The sequence below is a fragment of the Mustela nigripes genome, chromosome 14, assembly GCF_022355385.1.
Source record: "Mustela nigripes isolate SB6536 chromosome 14, MUSNIG.SB6536, whole genome shotgun sequence".
Taxonomy (NCBI): domain Eukaryota; kingdom Metazoa; phylum Chordata; class Mammalia; order Carnivora; family Mustelidae; genus Mustela; species Mustela nigripes.
The window spans coordinates 106,574,281-106,589,426 of record NC_081570.1 but is presented as its reverse complement, the minus strand read 5'-3'; the positions used below and the strand labels follow the sequence as shown (position 1 = coordinate 106,589,426).

Sequence of the window (15,146 nt, the reverse complement as noted above, 5' to 3'; positions counted from 1 at the left end):
TATTACCTGTATCTCCTGTCCACGGAGAGAATCTCCCGGATCTCTGTCAAGCTTGCTACTTATGTCCTCCCGGAGCTTCTGCAGGCAGTTCCGGGCCTGGGAGGGGAGGGCAAGAAGCCTGAGCTTTGGGAGAAGGAAAGAGAGCGTACCACCTCACCCAGCTTTGTGTCCATCCCCATCCCTTCCTCCTGTGAGCTAGGTCCTGCCCTCAGCACTGGCTAGGGGCAAGTCCTTCCTACACAAATAGGAAGCCCTGCCTGCCAGAGCGAACATTTTTGTTGCAGAGACACACAACGCGAAAGGCAAACACATGAAACATGTAATATGTTATTACATGATGACAAGGGCCAAGGAGCCAACAAGAGCTATAGGGGAGGGTCAGGAAAAGCGGGGGAAAAAAGACCAGCAGTCTTAGAGATGATGTCTGGGGTAGTACAGTGCTGGGCACACGGTAGTGGGTAACTACTGTTGGTGAATGGATTGGCTGACTGATGGAAGGGCAGGAAATGATACCTGACACCAGGGGCCCTGGTGGCACTTTGGGGATGAAGGGAGCAGATGGGAGAGAACCAAAGCTTACAAAAGAAGGGAGTCAAAAACATGGGAGGTTCCCACAGAGGGATGGAGGCCCACCTCCTGGATGTATTGCACCTCACTCTTCAGCTGTTTGATATTCTTCTCATGGATCATCTTATCCCCAGACCGCCCCTTCAGGTACACCTGCAATAAGGAAAACAGCACCACTCAGTTACGGAACACCCTGGTGAGTTCATGGCACACGGGCAGGCTCATACACTGCTGCTGGGAAGGTAAACTGACTGCCTTTCTGCATGCCAATTCGACCACTGAAATCAGAAGGCTGAGAACGATACTGACTCTTTGACCTACCCAATCTACTTCTGGAAATTTATCCTAAGGAAATAAATTTAGCCAAACTGGCATAAACACTCAAATATATATATATATGTAAATTTATGCAAAGGAAGTTGTAAAAAGAGATTTACACATTTTTCTCTATACATGCTTGACTCTTTCACAATAAAGAAAATATTTATTTCCTGTATTATAAAAGACATTCACAGTGTAGTAACATGTTCAGCAAAATATTGTTTATGACTACAAAAATGGAAACAGGCATAATGTTCCACAATGGGGAATTACTTAAATTGTGGTATGTCTATAATAGCATACTATGCAGCCATTAGAATACCAGACATTTACATTTATGGACACAGAAGATGTTACAAACCAACATTTAAAGCATTACATTGTTGGGGGGCAAGCAAATTGTAGGACAGAATATATACAGTACAATTTAACTTCTGAAAAAACACACGCGCGCGCAAGCGTGCAAAGGAAAATGTCCACGCGCGAAGGAAAATGTCTACGAGGATACACAACACAGTAATAACAACAATGACTACATTGATAGAATTATGGGGTGGTTTGGCTTTCTCTAAGGGCCATACAATGGCCCTTCTTATTCTTTGAATAAGAAACAGAAATTAATTAAAGGCATTCAGATTGAAAAGAAAGAGGAAAAACTATCTCCATCTGCAGATGAAGTGTTCATTTATATAGAATACACCAAAGATGGGTGCCTGGGTGGCTCAGTGGGTTAAAGCCTCTGCCTTTGGCTCAGGTCATGATCCCAGGGTCCTGGGATCGAGCCCGTCATCAGGCTCTCTGCTCAGCGGGGAACCTGCTTCCTCCTCTCTCTCTGCCTTGCCTTTCTGCCTGCTTGTGATCTCTGTTTGTCAAATTAAAAAAAAAAAAAATTAAAAAACAAAAATGTTAAAAAAAAAAAAAAGAGAGAGAGAGAATACGCCAAGGAATCCACTCCAAAACTATTAGAGGTTGTAGCAAGGTTGTAGGATATAAGACCAACATACAAAAAACAAAAACAAAAAAATTTCTAGACACTAGCAAGGGACAATCTGAAATGAAATTTATAAACAATTCTATTTACAATAGCAACAAAAAGAAAAAATACTACGTGGATGGAACTAGAGGGTATTATGCTAAGTGAGATAAGTTAACTGGAGAAAGACAAATAGCATACAATTTCATTTATATGTGGAATTAAAAAAAAAAACAGATGAATACTCCCCAAACTGATCTATACTTTCAACATAATTCTTATCAAAATCCAAGCTGGCTTCTTTGCAGAAACTGACAAACTGATCCTAAAATTCATATGGAAATACAAAGGACTCTGAATAGCTAAAATAATCCTGAAAAATAACAAAATTACAAATACTAATAAATATTAACAATTTTTTTTAAAGATTATATTTATTTGTCAGAGAGAGAAAGAGAGAGTGAGCACAAGCAGGGGGAGCATCAGGCAGAAGGAGAAGCAGACTCTCTGCTAAGCAGGGAGCCCAATGCGGAGTTCAATCCCAGTACCCTGAGATTAAGACCTGAGCTGAAGGCAGACGCTTAATGGACTGAGCCACCCAGGTGCCCCAGTATTAACAAAATGTTAACAAAAATAACAAAGGTACAGTAATCAAGTCAGTGTGGAATTGGCATTAGGAGACCCATAAATCAATGGAATACAACTGAGAGTCCAGAAACAATAATAACACAATAAAAATACCCTAAACTGATTTTATCTGACAGGATGCCAAGATAATTCAATGGGGAAAGAATAGTCTTTCCAACAAATGATGTTGGTATAAATGGAGATTCGCTTGGAAAAGAATGAAATTGGACCTCTTCCTTACGCCATACACAAAAATTAACCCAAAATGGATTATAGGCCTATTCAAAGGGCTAAAACTATAATTCTTTGAGGAAAATATAGGAATAAATCCTTGTGACCTTGGGTTGGGTTGTGACCTTCTTAGATATGTCACCAAAAACCCAACAAGAGAAAAAAAATACATAAATTGGATTTCATCAAATTAAAAACTTTTGTTTCAAAGGACATCATTATGAAAGTAAAAAAACAAGGGGTGCCTGGGTGGCTCAGAGGGGTAAGCCTCTGCCTTCAGTTCAGGTCATGATCTCAGGGTCCTGGGATCGAACTCTGCTCAGCAGGAAGCCTGCTTCCCCCTCTCTCTGCCTTCCTGTTTGTCTACTTGTGATCTCTCTCTCTGTCAAATAAATAAAATCTTAAAAAAAAAAAAAAGAGAGAGAGAAAGAAAGAAAGTAAAAAACAAAAAAAGAATGGGAAAATTTTTTTAGATATTTCCAAGTCATATATATCATAAGGGTCTAGTTAGTATCCAGAATATATAAGGAACCCTTATATCTAGAAAATTAAAACACAATTGACTTCTTTTAACAAATATGATAAGGTTTTATTTATAATATTCATATATCCAAACCCTTTTTGGCCAATTTAATTACTCATCATTACAAGTCTTTTGGACTATTCACTGCTATTTAAAAATTCAAATATAGCAAAGATAAGACCATGGAGAAAGTGTGGCCACATCATCACTTGTACCTACATATAAACTCTTTAAACACAACTGAATTTGTATTTATTTAATTTTTAAAAATATTTTATTTATTTATTTGACAGAGAGAGACACACAGCGAGACAGGGAACACAAGCCGGTGAGTAGGAGAGGGAGAAGCAGGCCTCCCATTAGCAGGGAACCTGATGCAGGGCTCCATCCCAGGAGCCTGGGACCATGATCTGACCCAAAAGTGGACCCTTAACGACTGAGCCAACCAAGCATCCCTACAATTAATTTTTTTTAAGATTATTTATTTATTTGACAGAGACAGTGAGAGAGAGAGAACACAAGCAGGGGGAGTGGGAGAGGGAGAAGCAGGCTTCCCGCTGAACGCGGAGCCTGATCCCAGGATCCCAGAATCACAACCTAAGCCAAAGGCAGACACTTAACAACTGAGCCTCCTAGTTGAATTTTTAAATGGGCAAACGATTTGGATAAATATTTCTCTGGAGAAGATACACAAATAGGCAATCAGCATATGGAAGCATGCCATCAGAGAAATGCAAATGAAAACCACAAGACATGGCTTCACGTGCAATAGAATGGCTATAATCAAAAAGACAGATAATAACAAGTATCAGTAAGGATACAAAGAAACTGGAACACTCCTACCTTGCTGGTTGGGGTACAAAACGGAATAAATGTTTTGAGAAAAAGTCTGGTAGGTCCTCAAAAGATTAAATACAGAGTTACCAAATGACCTAGCAATTCCACTCCTAGGTGTGTACCAAGAAAACTGAAAATATCCACAAAAAAACCTGCTCTTGAATATTCACAGCAGCATTATTCATAACAGCCAGACGGTGGAAACAACCCAAATGTTCATCAACTGATGAATGGGTAACAAAATGTGATATATCCATTCAGGGGAATGTTATTGAACCATGAGAAGGATTAAGTACTGACATATGTTACAACATGACTGGATCTTGAAACTATTATGCTAAGTGAAAGAAGGCAGACACAAAGGCCCCATGTTCTAGGATTCCATTTACGTGAGCTGCCTGGAAGAGGCAAATCCACAGAGACAGAGAAAATAGATTGGTGACTGCCAGAAGCAGAAAGGAGTGACCGAAAATGTTCTGGAATTAAGAGTGGTGATGATGGCACAATTCTGTGAACATACTAAAAATCTGAATTGTAGGGGCGCCTGGGTGGCTCAGTGGGTTAAGCCGCTGCCTTCGGCTCAGGTCATGATCTCAGGGTCCTGGGATCGAGTCCCGCATCGGGCTCTCTGCTCAGCAGGGAGCCTGCTTCCCTCTCTCTCTCTCTCTGCCTGCCTGCCTCTCCGTCTACTTGTGATTTCTGTCAAATAAATAAATAAAATCTTTAAAAAACAAAACAAAAAACCTGAATTGTACACTTTAACTGAATCAATTGTATGGTATATGAATTATACCTCAAAGAGCTGCTTTTTAAAAAGAAAAAACAAAAATTGCTTTATTAAAAAATAGTAAGTTCCCTAAACACACCTCCCACCTATCTTCACAACCTCCAGAAGCTAAATATGGATAGTGAGATAGGCACCTGGAAAGGTCCTCTCATCCATTCTCTTGCCTGGGGCTGGGTTGCACCAAAGTCACCACACACTGACTGTGGTCTCCTGGTGTTAATTAAGATCTTTACAGGGAAATGCCCAGGAACTAGCATTCCTGGTTCCTCCTAGTCAAACCCTGTGGCAAAGTCAGCTACTCCCTCTTGCAGGCCTATAAGGAAAGAGAGGAGAGAGAGGAGAGAGAGAAAGAGTGCAGGTGAACTAAGCTTGCCTTAATGATCTCCTCATGTCCATCATTGGACTCCACCAGTTCTGAGGCCAGGGAATGACTGATCGAGCGGCCAGACACCACGGCATAGGTCTTCCTGCCCGCCTGCCAGAAAGAGAGAGAGAAAAATGGCTCAGAAATCATGACAAGCCCGGAACATGTGCCCCTTGCCCAATGCAGAATACCTGCTCCTTAGAAGATGTAAAGGGTTAGTCTGATTTCCCCTATAAAATTCACTTCAGAACCCCTACCAGAAGCCACACAGCAGCAACACCAGACAGGGGAAATTAGCAGAAATTGCAGGTTAGTTTCACTTTCAGTGGGGTCTCCCCTCGTCTCAAAGCCGTGCACAATGCCGCGGTCAGGTGGTGGGTCTGAAAGGTGATCCTGAGCAGCAGCGGAGTTGGCTCCCGGCAGCACTGGCATGGGAAGTCAGCAGCAAGGAAGGAGAACTGGCTGAGGGAGAGGTTTCACCCCACCAGAAACCTCCCTACCTTCTGGGCTAAGTGTTCAAGTTCATCTCCTGTCAGTTCTCTCTGTAGAGTCAGCCTGAGAATGTCCACGCTGCCCTAATAATGACAATGACAGCAACAATAACCCCTTACCTTCACCATCCGGGACTGGCCCAGGGACGCTTTTGCCAGCCCTGTGGAGTGGCACCACTGGACAGAAAAGCTGAGGTCTGGAAAGGGGACATTAGCTTGCCTAAGAGCAGTCACTCCTGGGTGGCAGGATGTCCCTGGGGCCTCTGACCATGCTCTTGATGCCACACCAGAGACTGTCCAGCATGCTGCTCCATGGAACTCCAGAAGGGCTAGCCACCCTGATCCTCAGATTATAGCACATTGCACGCACGGCCGTTTTCCCAGCCTCGAAGGCACACGCAATCCAAGGTTCCCACACCTGACAGCCAACCAGGAAGCCACCGATGCACTTTACAAGCCTAGGATACCCTTCCTGAACCAAACTAAGGGACAGAAGCTGAATCCAAACCCTCCCCCTCCTTTTTTTTAAGATTTACTTATTTATTTGAGAGACGTTGGAGGGCAGAGTGAAAGGGAGAGAGGAACCTAAACAAACTCAGCAATAAGCGCGGAGCCCAGTGTGGGGCTCAATCTCACCACCTGATCACAACGTGAGCCAAAACCCAGAGTCAGAGGCTTAACTGACGTGCCACCCAGGCGCCCCCAAGCCCCTGCTTTTTTTGAGAGAGAGATTTTATTTGTTTATTTGACAGAGAGAGAGAAATCACAAGTAGGCAGAGAGGCAGGCAGAGAGGGAGGGGGAAGAAGGCTCCGTGCCGAGCAGAGAGCCCTATTCGGGGCTTGATCCCAGGACCCTGAGATCATGACCCAAGCAGAAGGCAGAGGCTTAACCCTCCGAGCCACGTAGGCACCCTAAGCCCCTGCTTTTACAAGACATCCAGAAATTATCCAAATGAAAGAAGGCACGACAATAGATATCTATTTACAGATGAGTCTCATTTCAAAAGAAGAAGCAGGTTTTCTTGCCTAAATCAAAGAAGGTTTAAAACACAAACTGTGGGTCAAATAGAACACATGGAGAGGGAAATCCTATGGTAATAGGAAAAAGCAGGTGGTGGAGATCTGGGGTAATAACATTAAAGAGAGGGTCAGCAAGGCAGAGAGGACCCAACCCTGCCAGTCTTCTGCATTCTGTGTAGAGCTGGATGGAAGATGTAGCCTTGCTGGGCCTCTGGCTTGCACCAGAAAAATCAGGAGTTGGACTATGTATCTCTAGGGTTCCTCCCAGCTTTGATACCATGAGAGCATGAAAAGAGAGTATATGCTTCCCCCAGGCAATGATGGGAAGATGGATGCTGAGCTACCCAAGGACAACAGTGACTTTGAGGTCCTTAACATGGTTTTAAGGAACCTTCCTAACATTCCAAATGACTGGTGGAAGGAAAGGAGGAAGAAAGAATGTGCTCCATGGAGGGAGCTGGGAGAGGCTTCTCTGGGCAGGGAACAGTCCTTCCTGTGCAAGGAAAAGAACTTGGGAGAGAAGAAATCACTCTCTGTGGTTAGATACTTAATTCTCAGTGTTCTCGTTATAAAATGACAACACTACCCTCCAACACTACTTAGCGGGGGTTTTGCTGAAAATTAACTGAAAGTGTATGGAGGTTGTTCTTTGCCACATAAGAAAGAGGTACTCAAATATTAGCCTCCTCCTACTTCTGGAAATGAACCCAAATTTGGGACAGATGGAAGACACTCCCACATGACTCTTAGGGCTTCCCAATCCTAGCAATGTAGCTGCTTTTACAAAAACACTTAATTCCTACCAAATACAAGTTAGATCCTTAGTGGGGACATATCAGGCCCTCCAGAGCCTGGGTCAACTCACTTCTTCTGTTACTGCTCCTCATTCCCCCAGTCCAATACATCCCGGGCTTTTCCACCTTGGTGACTTTGCTTCCACCATTCGCCTTAAATGTCCTTTCTTCCCATCTTCACATGGGACATCCGCAAGGCCCTCAAGAGTTCACACTGAAATGCCACATCTTCCATGACACTTCCCTACCTCCCGTGGGAAACATACCTTCCCCTCCCCGAGCTCCCTCAGCATTACAGGGCCTCCCATGGCACCTGCCTCTCAGTTAGTCATGTTTCAGGAGGAATTGCCCCTTCTGCTAACTCCTTGTGGGCTGCTGTCTGCCCCAGTCCTTTACACAGGGAAGTATTTTCTGAATGCATACGAGTACTCCATGACATCTAGGTCAAGAGAACATTACACAAGAAAGAAGAGGAAATGATTTCAAAATAGCCAGAGTGGCTGTCAACTCTTTTTCCCCAGGACACAGACAGGCACTTTGGCTATAACATCCTCTCCATACCTGGAGGCATTTGGGGAAACCTGAGGCATCCCTCAGCCAAAATAAAGAGGTCATTATTAGCTAGTGAAGATCATCAAGTCTGGTTTATTGTATGAACCCAGGCATTCTAACTGAAAGAGCACAAACAACTAGGCTAGAAGGGAGCCTATGAAAAGTTACCTCACCCACACATGTTATCAGAATTCCAGGTGGACAGGAGGAAGTAGGCAACTTGCAAAAGTACTCAAAGAAATAATGGCTGAAAACTTACCGAATTTTACATAAGATATAAACCCACAGATTCAGGGAGCTGAGCAAATTCCAAACAGGATGGACCCGCAAATCATGCCAAGACACATCATAATTAAACTTCTGATAACTAAAGGCAAAGAAAAAATCTTTTCAAGTCAGAGAAAAAAAAAGATACCTTACTTATAAGGGGAAAACACCCTGAATAAAAAGCAGATTTTTCATCAGAAACCAGGAAGGCCAGGAGAAAATGGCACACTAGTTTCAAGGACTGAAAAAAATCTCTTAATCAACAATCCTATGACCAAAAAATCTTCATGAATGAGGGGGGAAATCAAGATGTTCTCAGGTAAAGGAAAACTGAGAGAATTTCTTACCAATATTTTAGCTACACTAAAAGAATGGCTGTAGAGAAGTCTGGTGGCTCAGTCAGTTAAGTGTCTGACTCATGATTTTGGCTCAGGTCATGATCTCGGGATCGTGAAATCAAGTCCCACATTGGGCTCTGTGCTCTCAGCATGAAGTCTGCTTGTCCTCTCCTTCTGCTCCCCTCTCCACCACCACTCTCATGCTCTCTCTCTGGAATGAATAAATAAATAAACAAATAGATAAAATCTTAAAAAAAAAAAAAAAAGTGGGACATCCGTGTGGCTCAGTCAGTTAAGCAGCTGACTCTTCATTTTGGCTCAGGCCATGATCTGGGGTTCTGGGATCCAGCCCTATGTGGGTTCGGCATCCTATGAAAGACTCTGCACTCAGCACAGAGTCTGCTTAGGATTCTGTCCCTCTCCCCTCTGCCCTTCCCTGCCTCCAGAGCTCTCCCTCCCCTTCTCTCTCCCCAAACAAACAAACAAAAAAGAACAGTTGTAGAAGGTCTTCAAACATACAGGAAACAGTACAAAAGGAAGTTTGGAACATCAGGAAGATAAAAACAACATTGATAGCAAAAACACTGTTAAATACAATAGGTTTTCCCTCTTCTCTTGGGCTTTCTAAAATACATTTCATGGTTGAAGATAAAATTATGACACTGATTCAGTTCTAAATGTACTCAGAGGAGAGGCCACCTCAGTGACTCAGCTGGCTGAGCTTCCAACTCTTGATGTCAGCTTAGGTCACCGTCTCAGGGTTGGGAGATCGAGCCCCACTCAAGCTCCACACTCAGTGGAGAATCTACTTGAGATCCTCCATCTCCCTCTCCCTCTGTCCCTTCTCCAATCTCTTTCTCTCTCTAAATAAATAAAATCTTTAAAAAAAAAAAAAAGAAAAAAAACCAGAAATTTTTTCTTTTTTAGAAAGAAATAGAGATAATATTTAAATTAATTATATTATGAATGGGAGAAGGTAAAGGAAGGTAAGGTTTCTATACTTCACTCAACTGGTAAAACGGCACACTGGTATACTGTGAAAAGTTTTATTATATAAATTATTATATAAGAGTAATACCTTGAGCAATCATTAAAAAGTCTATACAAAAAGATTAATATCAAAAACAACAAATGAATCAAAATGGAATCCTAAAAAGCTGTCAAGTAACGCACAGGAAGGCAGGGAAAATAAAACAGATAAATGAAAAATAGAGAATGAAAAACAAAAATAAAATGGCAGAATTACCATGGCAATAATTACATTAAATGTAAGTGGTCTATATACACCAATTAAAAAAGATTGGCAGAGTTGATTAAAAAACATGAATCAATACATGCTGTCTAAAAAAAAGCATTTAAACATAAACATATAGGCAAGTTAAAAGCAAAAGGATGGGAATAGATATATCATGCAAACACTAATCAAAGGAAAGCAAGAGTGTCTATATCAATATCAGATATAGTAAATGTCAGAGCAAAGAGAATTATCAGAGACAGAGAGGGTCATATAATGTAAAAGAGTCAATACACAAAGAAAACATAGCAATCCCAAATGGATAAGCATCAAACAACAAAGCTGAAAAATATGTGAAGAAAAAAACCAAAGAACTAAAAGGAAAAACACACAAACCCACAATTATAGTTGGAGACTTCAAAATGCATCTCTGAGCAATTAATAGAACTAGGCCAAAATGAGCAAAGACATATAAGAGTTCAACATCACCAACCAACACCATTTAGTCAACAGTTATGGAACACTCCCCTCAGTAGCAGAGTAACACATTCTTTGTATGTACCTATAGAACATACAGTAAGATATACAATAATTTGGCCATAAAACAAACCAACAAACTTGAAAGAACTGAAATAATAAAGAGCATGTTATCTGACCACAATGAAATCAAACTAGAAGTAACAGAAAGAGAAAATAAAAATTTTAAATACTGGGAAACTAAACAACATACTCCTAAATAATTCTTTGGTCAAAAAGGAAGTCTCAAGGGCACTTGAGTGGAGACCACTCATTTAAGAGTGGTTGAGTGTCTGACTTCAGCTCAGGTTATTATCTTGGGGTCCTGGGACTGACCCCTATATCCAGGGACACAATCAACAGGCAGTCTGCTTCTTCTTTCTCTCCCTCTTCCTTTGTTCCTCCCCCCACTTGTGTTCACTCACTCTCTCACTCTCAAATAAATAAAATAAAAATAGGGCACCTGGGTGGCTCAATGGGTTAAGCCTCTGCCTTCAGCTCAGGTCGTGATCTCAGGGTCCTGGAATTGAGTCCCGCATCGGCCTCTGCTCGGCGGGGAGCCTGCTTCCCCCTCTCTCTCTCTGCCTGCCTCTCTGCCTACTTGGGATCTCTCTCTGTGTGTCAAATAAATAAATAAAATCTTTTTAAAAAATAAATAAATAAAAATTTAAAAAGACAGTACATACTTACTAATGTAAAAAAAGGGTACATACTTACTAATGTAAAAAAAAAGGAAATCTCAAGAGAAATTTTAAAAATCACTGAACTTAAGAAAAATGAAAACACAAAATGTCAAACTTTGTGGGACATATCTAAAGCAGTTCTGTTGCTCGGTCAATTAAGCATCTGCCTTTGGCTTGGGTCATAATCCCAGGGGCCTGGGATTGAGCCCCGCATTGGGCTCCCTACTCAGTGGGGAATCTACTTCTCCCTCTCTCTCAGCCCCTCACACTCACGCTGTTCTCTCTTTCATAAATAAATAAATAATCTTTAAAAAAAATAAGTAAAGCAGTCTGAGAGGGAAATTCCTAACACTAAAAGCATACATAAAAGGGGCACCTAGCTGGATCAATCAGTAGAGCGTGAAACTTTCTCTCTCCTTTTATTTAAAGATTTATTTATTTATTTTAGAGAGAGAGAGAGAGAGAGAAGAGAGCACAGGAGTAGGGGGAGGGGCAGAGGGAAATAATCTCAAACAGACTTCCTGCTGAGCAGGAGTCCCACGATGGACTTGATCTCACTACCAAGAGATCATGACTCAGGTGGAAATCAAGAGTTGAATGCTCAATTGACTGAGGCACCCAGGTGCACTGAGCACGCAACTCTTGATCGGTCAAGGTCATAAGTCTGAGCCCTACACTGGCCATATAGATTACTCTAAAAAATAAATAAATGCATATATTAGAAAAGAAAAAAATCTCAAATCAACAATGTAGACTTCTCACTTTTAGATAAAGAACAACAAATTAAACCCAAAACAGGCAGGAGGAAGGAAATAATAAAGATAAGAGAAGAAACGAATAAAATTTAACACAGAAAAGATCAAAGACAATTTTTCTTAAAAGAAAGGAAAGTAGGGGCGCCTGGGTGGCTCAGCTGGTTAGGCAACTGCCTTCAGTTCAGGTTATAATCCTGGAGTCCCAGGATCGGGTCTCGCATCCAGCTTCCTGCTCAGCATGGAGTCTGCTTCTCCCTCTGGCCCCCTCCCCTCTCATGCTCTCTCTCTCTCAAATAAATAAATAAAATCTTTAAAAAAAAATAATAGAGAAAAAATTAAAAAGAAAGAAAAACAAACATTACGGACCAGTATCTCTCATGAACATAAAGTTCTGTTTCTTATTATTTTGTTAGAATATGGCTAAAAGACACGAAAATACATTTCACTTTAGAAGATATATAGATGTGAATAAGCACATAAAAAGATGTTCACTGTCACTGAGGTGATACAAATCAAAACCACAGTGAGATACCATTCTACACCACCTATCAGAATGGCCAAAACAAAAAACAGTGACACCACCAAATACTGTGGAGAATAATGTGGAGAAATTGGATCCCTCACACACTGCAGATGGGAATTTAAAGTGACAGCCACTTTGGGGCAGAACAAAAAGGTTGGCAGTCTCTTTAAAAACCATACAAATACCGGGGCGCCTGGTGGCTCAGTGGGTATAAAGTCTCTGCCTTCGGCTCAGGCCATGATCCCAGGGTTCTGGGATAGAGGCCCACATTGGGCTCTCTGCTCCATGGGGAGCCTGCTTCCTCCTCTCTCTCTGCCTGCCTCTCTGCCTACTTGCAATCTCCATCTGTCAAATAAATAAATAAAATCTTAAAAAAAAATTTTTTTTTAAACCATACAAATACCATATGACCTAGCAGTTGTACTCCTGGACATCTATCCAGGAGAAATGAAGATTTACATTAACACTAAAACAGGTACGCTAGTGTTTATAGCAGTTTTGTCTGTAATACTACAAAACTAGAAACAAACCAGGTACCCTTCAATGCAGACAACAAACTGTGGTTATCTATATCATGGACTACTTACTACTCAACAAGAAAAGGGAACAAATTATTGTTTGTTTTCTATTGTTGTACACATCCCTATTGATGCATACATAAATTCCCAGAGAATTATGCAAGGGAAAGAAGCCAATCCCAAAAGGTTACATACTGTATGATTCCATTCATTTAAGGTTATTGAAATGAAAAAATTATAGAAATGAAGAACTGACTAGTAGTTGCCAGGAGGTAAAGAGAAGATGGGTGAAAAGGAAGTATGCGTGAGTTTCAACATGAAGTGTCTTTGTGGTGATGGACATATGCTGTATCTTGACTGCATGAAGTACATTCTGGTTGTGATGGCATGCTGCAGTTTTGCAAGATGGGATGGGGAATCTCTATTATTGCTTATAGCTGCATGTGAATCTACAATTATCTAATAAAAATTTAATTAATACTTTCAGGAACAAAAATTGAAGACTATAATGAAGAAAATAAGTACTTATAATCCTACTACCTCAAAATAGTCACTATTAAAATGTTAGCATATTCCTTATAATTTTTCTATACAATTTTTAAAAAACATACTACTGTACAAAGTTATATACTTGCTTTTTCCCTTTCATATTTCATCGTTAATGTCCATCATACTCAATATTCTTCAAAATTGGCTTTTAGTGGCCACTAGTATGCCACTGAATAGATTAAACCAAATAAACTTAGGTATTCAAACTAAACTCCTTCCCTTGCCCCCACTTTTGTAGATTACTGTCAAGTTCTTTTTATTTCTAACATATTTATTTATTTCAGAAAATATGTTTTCTTTTGACAGAACGAGATGATACACAACAGTACCTAGATCATCACCAAATTTATTGCCTGGTCCATTACCCCTCAAGCCCAGTTGGCTTTCTCTCTTCTTTGCAGAAAAAGAATCACCTTTGGAACAGTTGGACTTGTGCTCAAACACTGACACTGGCTTTCATTTGTTGTGTGTATTGATTTATTCTCCCCCTTATTAGTTGGTAAGATGGACAGTATGATGCTTAAGTGAAAACACAGTGATTAAAACACGCAGATCAGCAAAAGTTTCAGTTCCTCAAAATTTGATGTAATGCTCCTCTTCAAAATACCTGCCGCAGTATATGCTTACAAGCTAAAGTAAAAGTGTCTCATTGGAAAAAGATGTATATTAACTTCTACCTCACACCATATCACAAATATCAATTTCAGGCGGATTGCTTATTTATTTATTTATTTTAAAGACTGTATTTATTTATTTGTCAGAGAAAGAGAGGGCAAGCACAAGCAGGGGAAATGGCATGCAGAGGGAGAAGGAGGCTCCCTGCTGGGCAGGAAGCCTGATGCAGGACTCAATCCCAGGACCCCAGGATCATGACCTGAGCTGAAGACAGCCACTTACCCAACTGAGCCACCCAGGCGTCCCTGGATTGTAGAGTTAAATGTAAAAAGAAAAAAAAAAATCTTCCCTATAAAAAAAATTTGATAAGTTGGACTGTATTAAAGTTTAGAACTCATGATAATCCACAGAGAAGGTAATCACTCTGTATTAATCTGGCAAAGAATATTCAGAATATATTAAGAATTCCTATAAAACAAAACGACTAGGGGCGCCTGGGTGGCTCAGTGGTTTGGGCTGCTGCCTTCGGCTCGGGTCATGATCTCAGGGTCCTGGGATCGAGCCCTGCATTGGGCTCTCTGCTCCGCAGGAAGCCTGCTTCCCTCTCTCTCTCTCTGCCTGCCTCTCTGCCTACTTGTGATCTCTGTCTGTCAAATAAATAAATAAAATCTTTAAAAAAAAAACAACTAAATACAACATGGCATCCTGGACTTGATCTGGATCAGAAAAAGTATATTAGTGGAAAAACCAGCAAAGTCCAAATAAAGCCTGTACTTTGTTGTATCAACATTACAATGTTACATGTATACATATATAACATTACGTTACATATGTTACATATATAACATTTCATGTTACAATGTATACATACAATGATACAACAATGTTGTATCAACATTAATTTTCTTAATTATGATAAAGGCACCATGGTTATGTAAGGTGTTAACACTGGAGGGGGACGCCTGGGTGGCTCAGTTGGATAAGCAGCTGCCTTCGGCTCAGGTCATGATCCCAGCGTCCTGGGATCGAGTCCCACATCGGGCTCCTTGCTCGGCAGGGAG

General features: G+C 41.0%; 1 protein-coding gene across 6 annotated transcripts in view; it reads right to left on the bottom strand.

Annotated features, from left to right (window-relative positions):
- Positions 1-15,146, bottom strand: part of TUFT1 (tuftelin 1) — a 46,907-nt gene that overhangs the window by 15,921 nt on the left and 15,840 nt on the right. For 3 of the 6 annotated variants that reach the window (XM_059376154.1, XM_059376156.1, XM_059376155.1), the window contains exons 2-5: positions 5,731-5,805; positions 5,240-5,341; positions 634-720; positions 7-96 (exon numbers count right to left, since the gene is read on the bottom strand). In XM_059376154.1, the coding sequence (XP_059232137.1) occupies positions 7-96; positions 634-720; positions 5,240-5,341; positions 5,731-5,805 (354 nt within the window). The remainder of the gene's footprint in view (positions 1-6; positions 97-633; positions 721-5,239; positions 5,342-5,730; positions 5,806-15,146) is intronic. The other 3 variants (XM_059376158.1, XM_059376159.1, XM_059376157.1) reach the window with 2 other exon arrangements.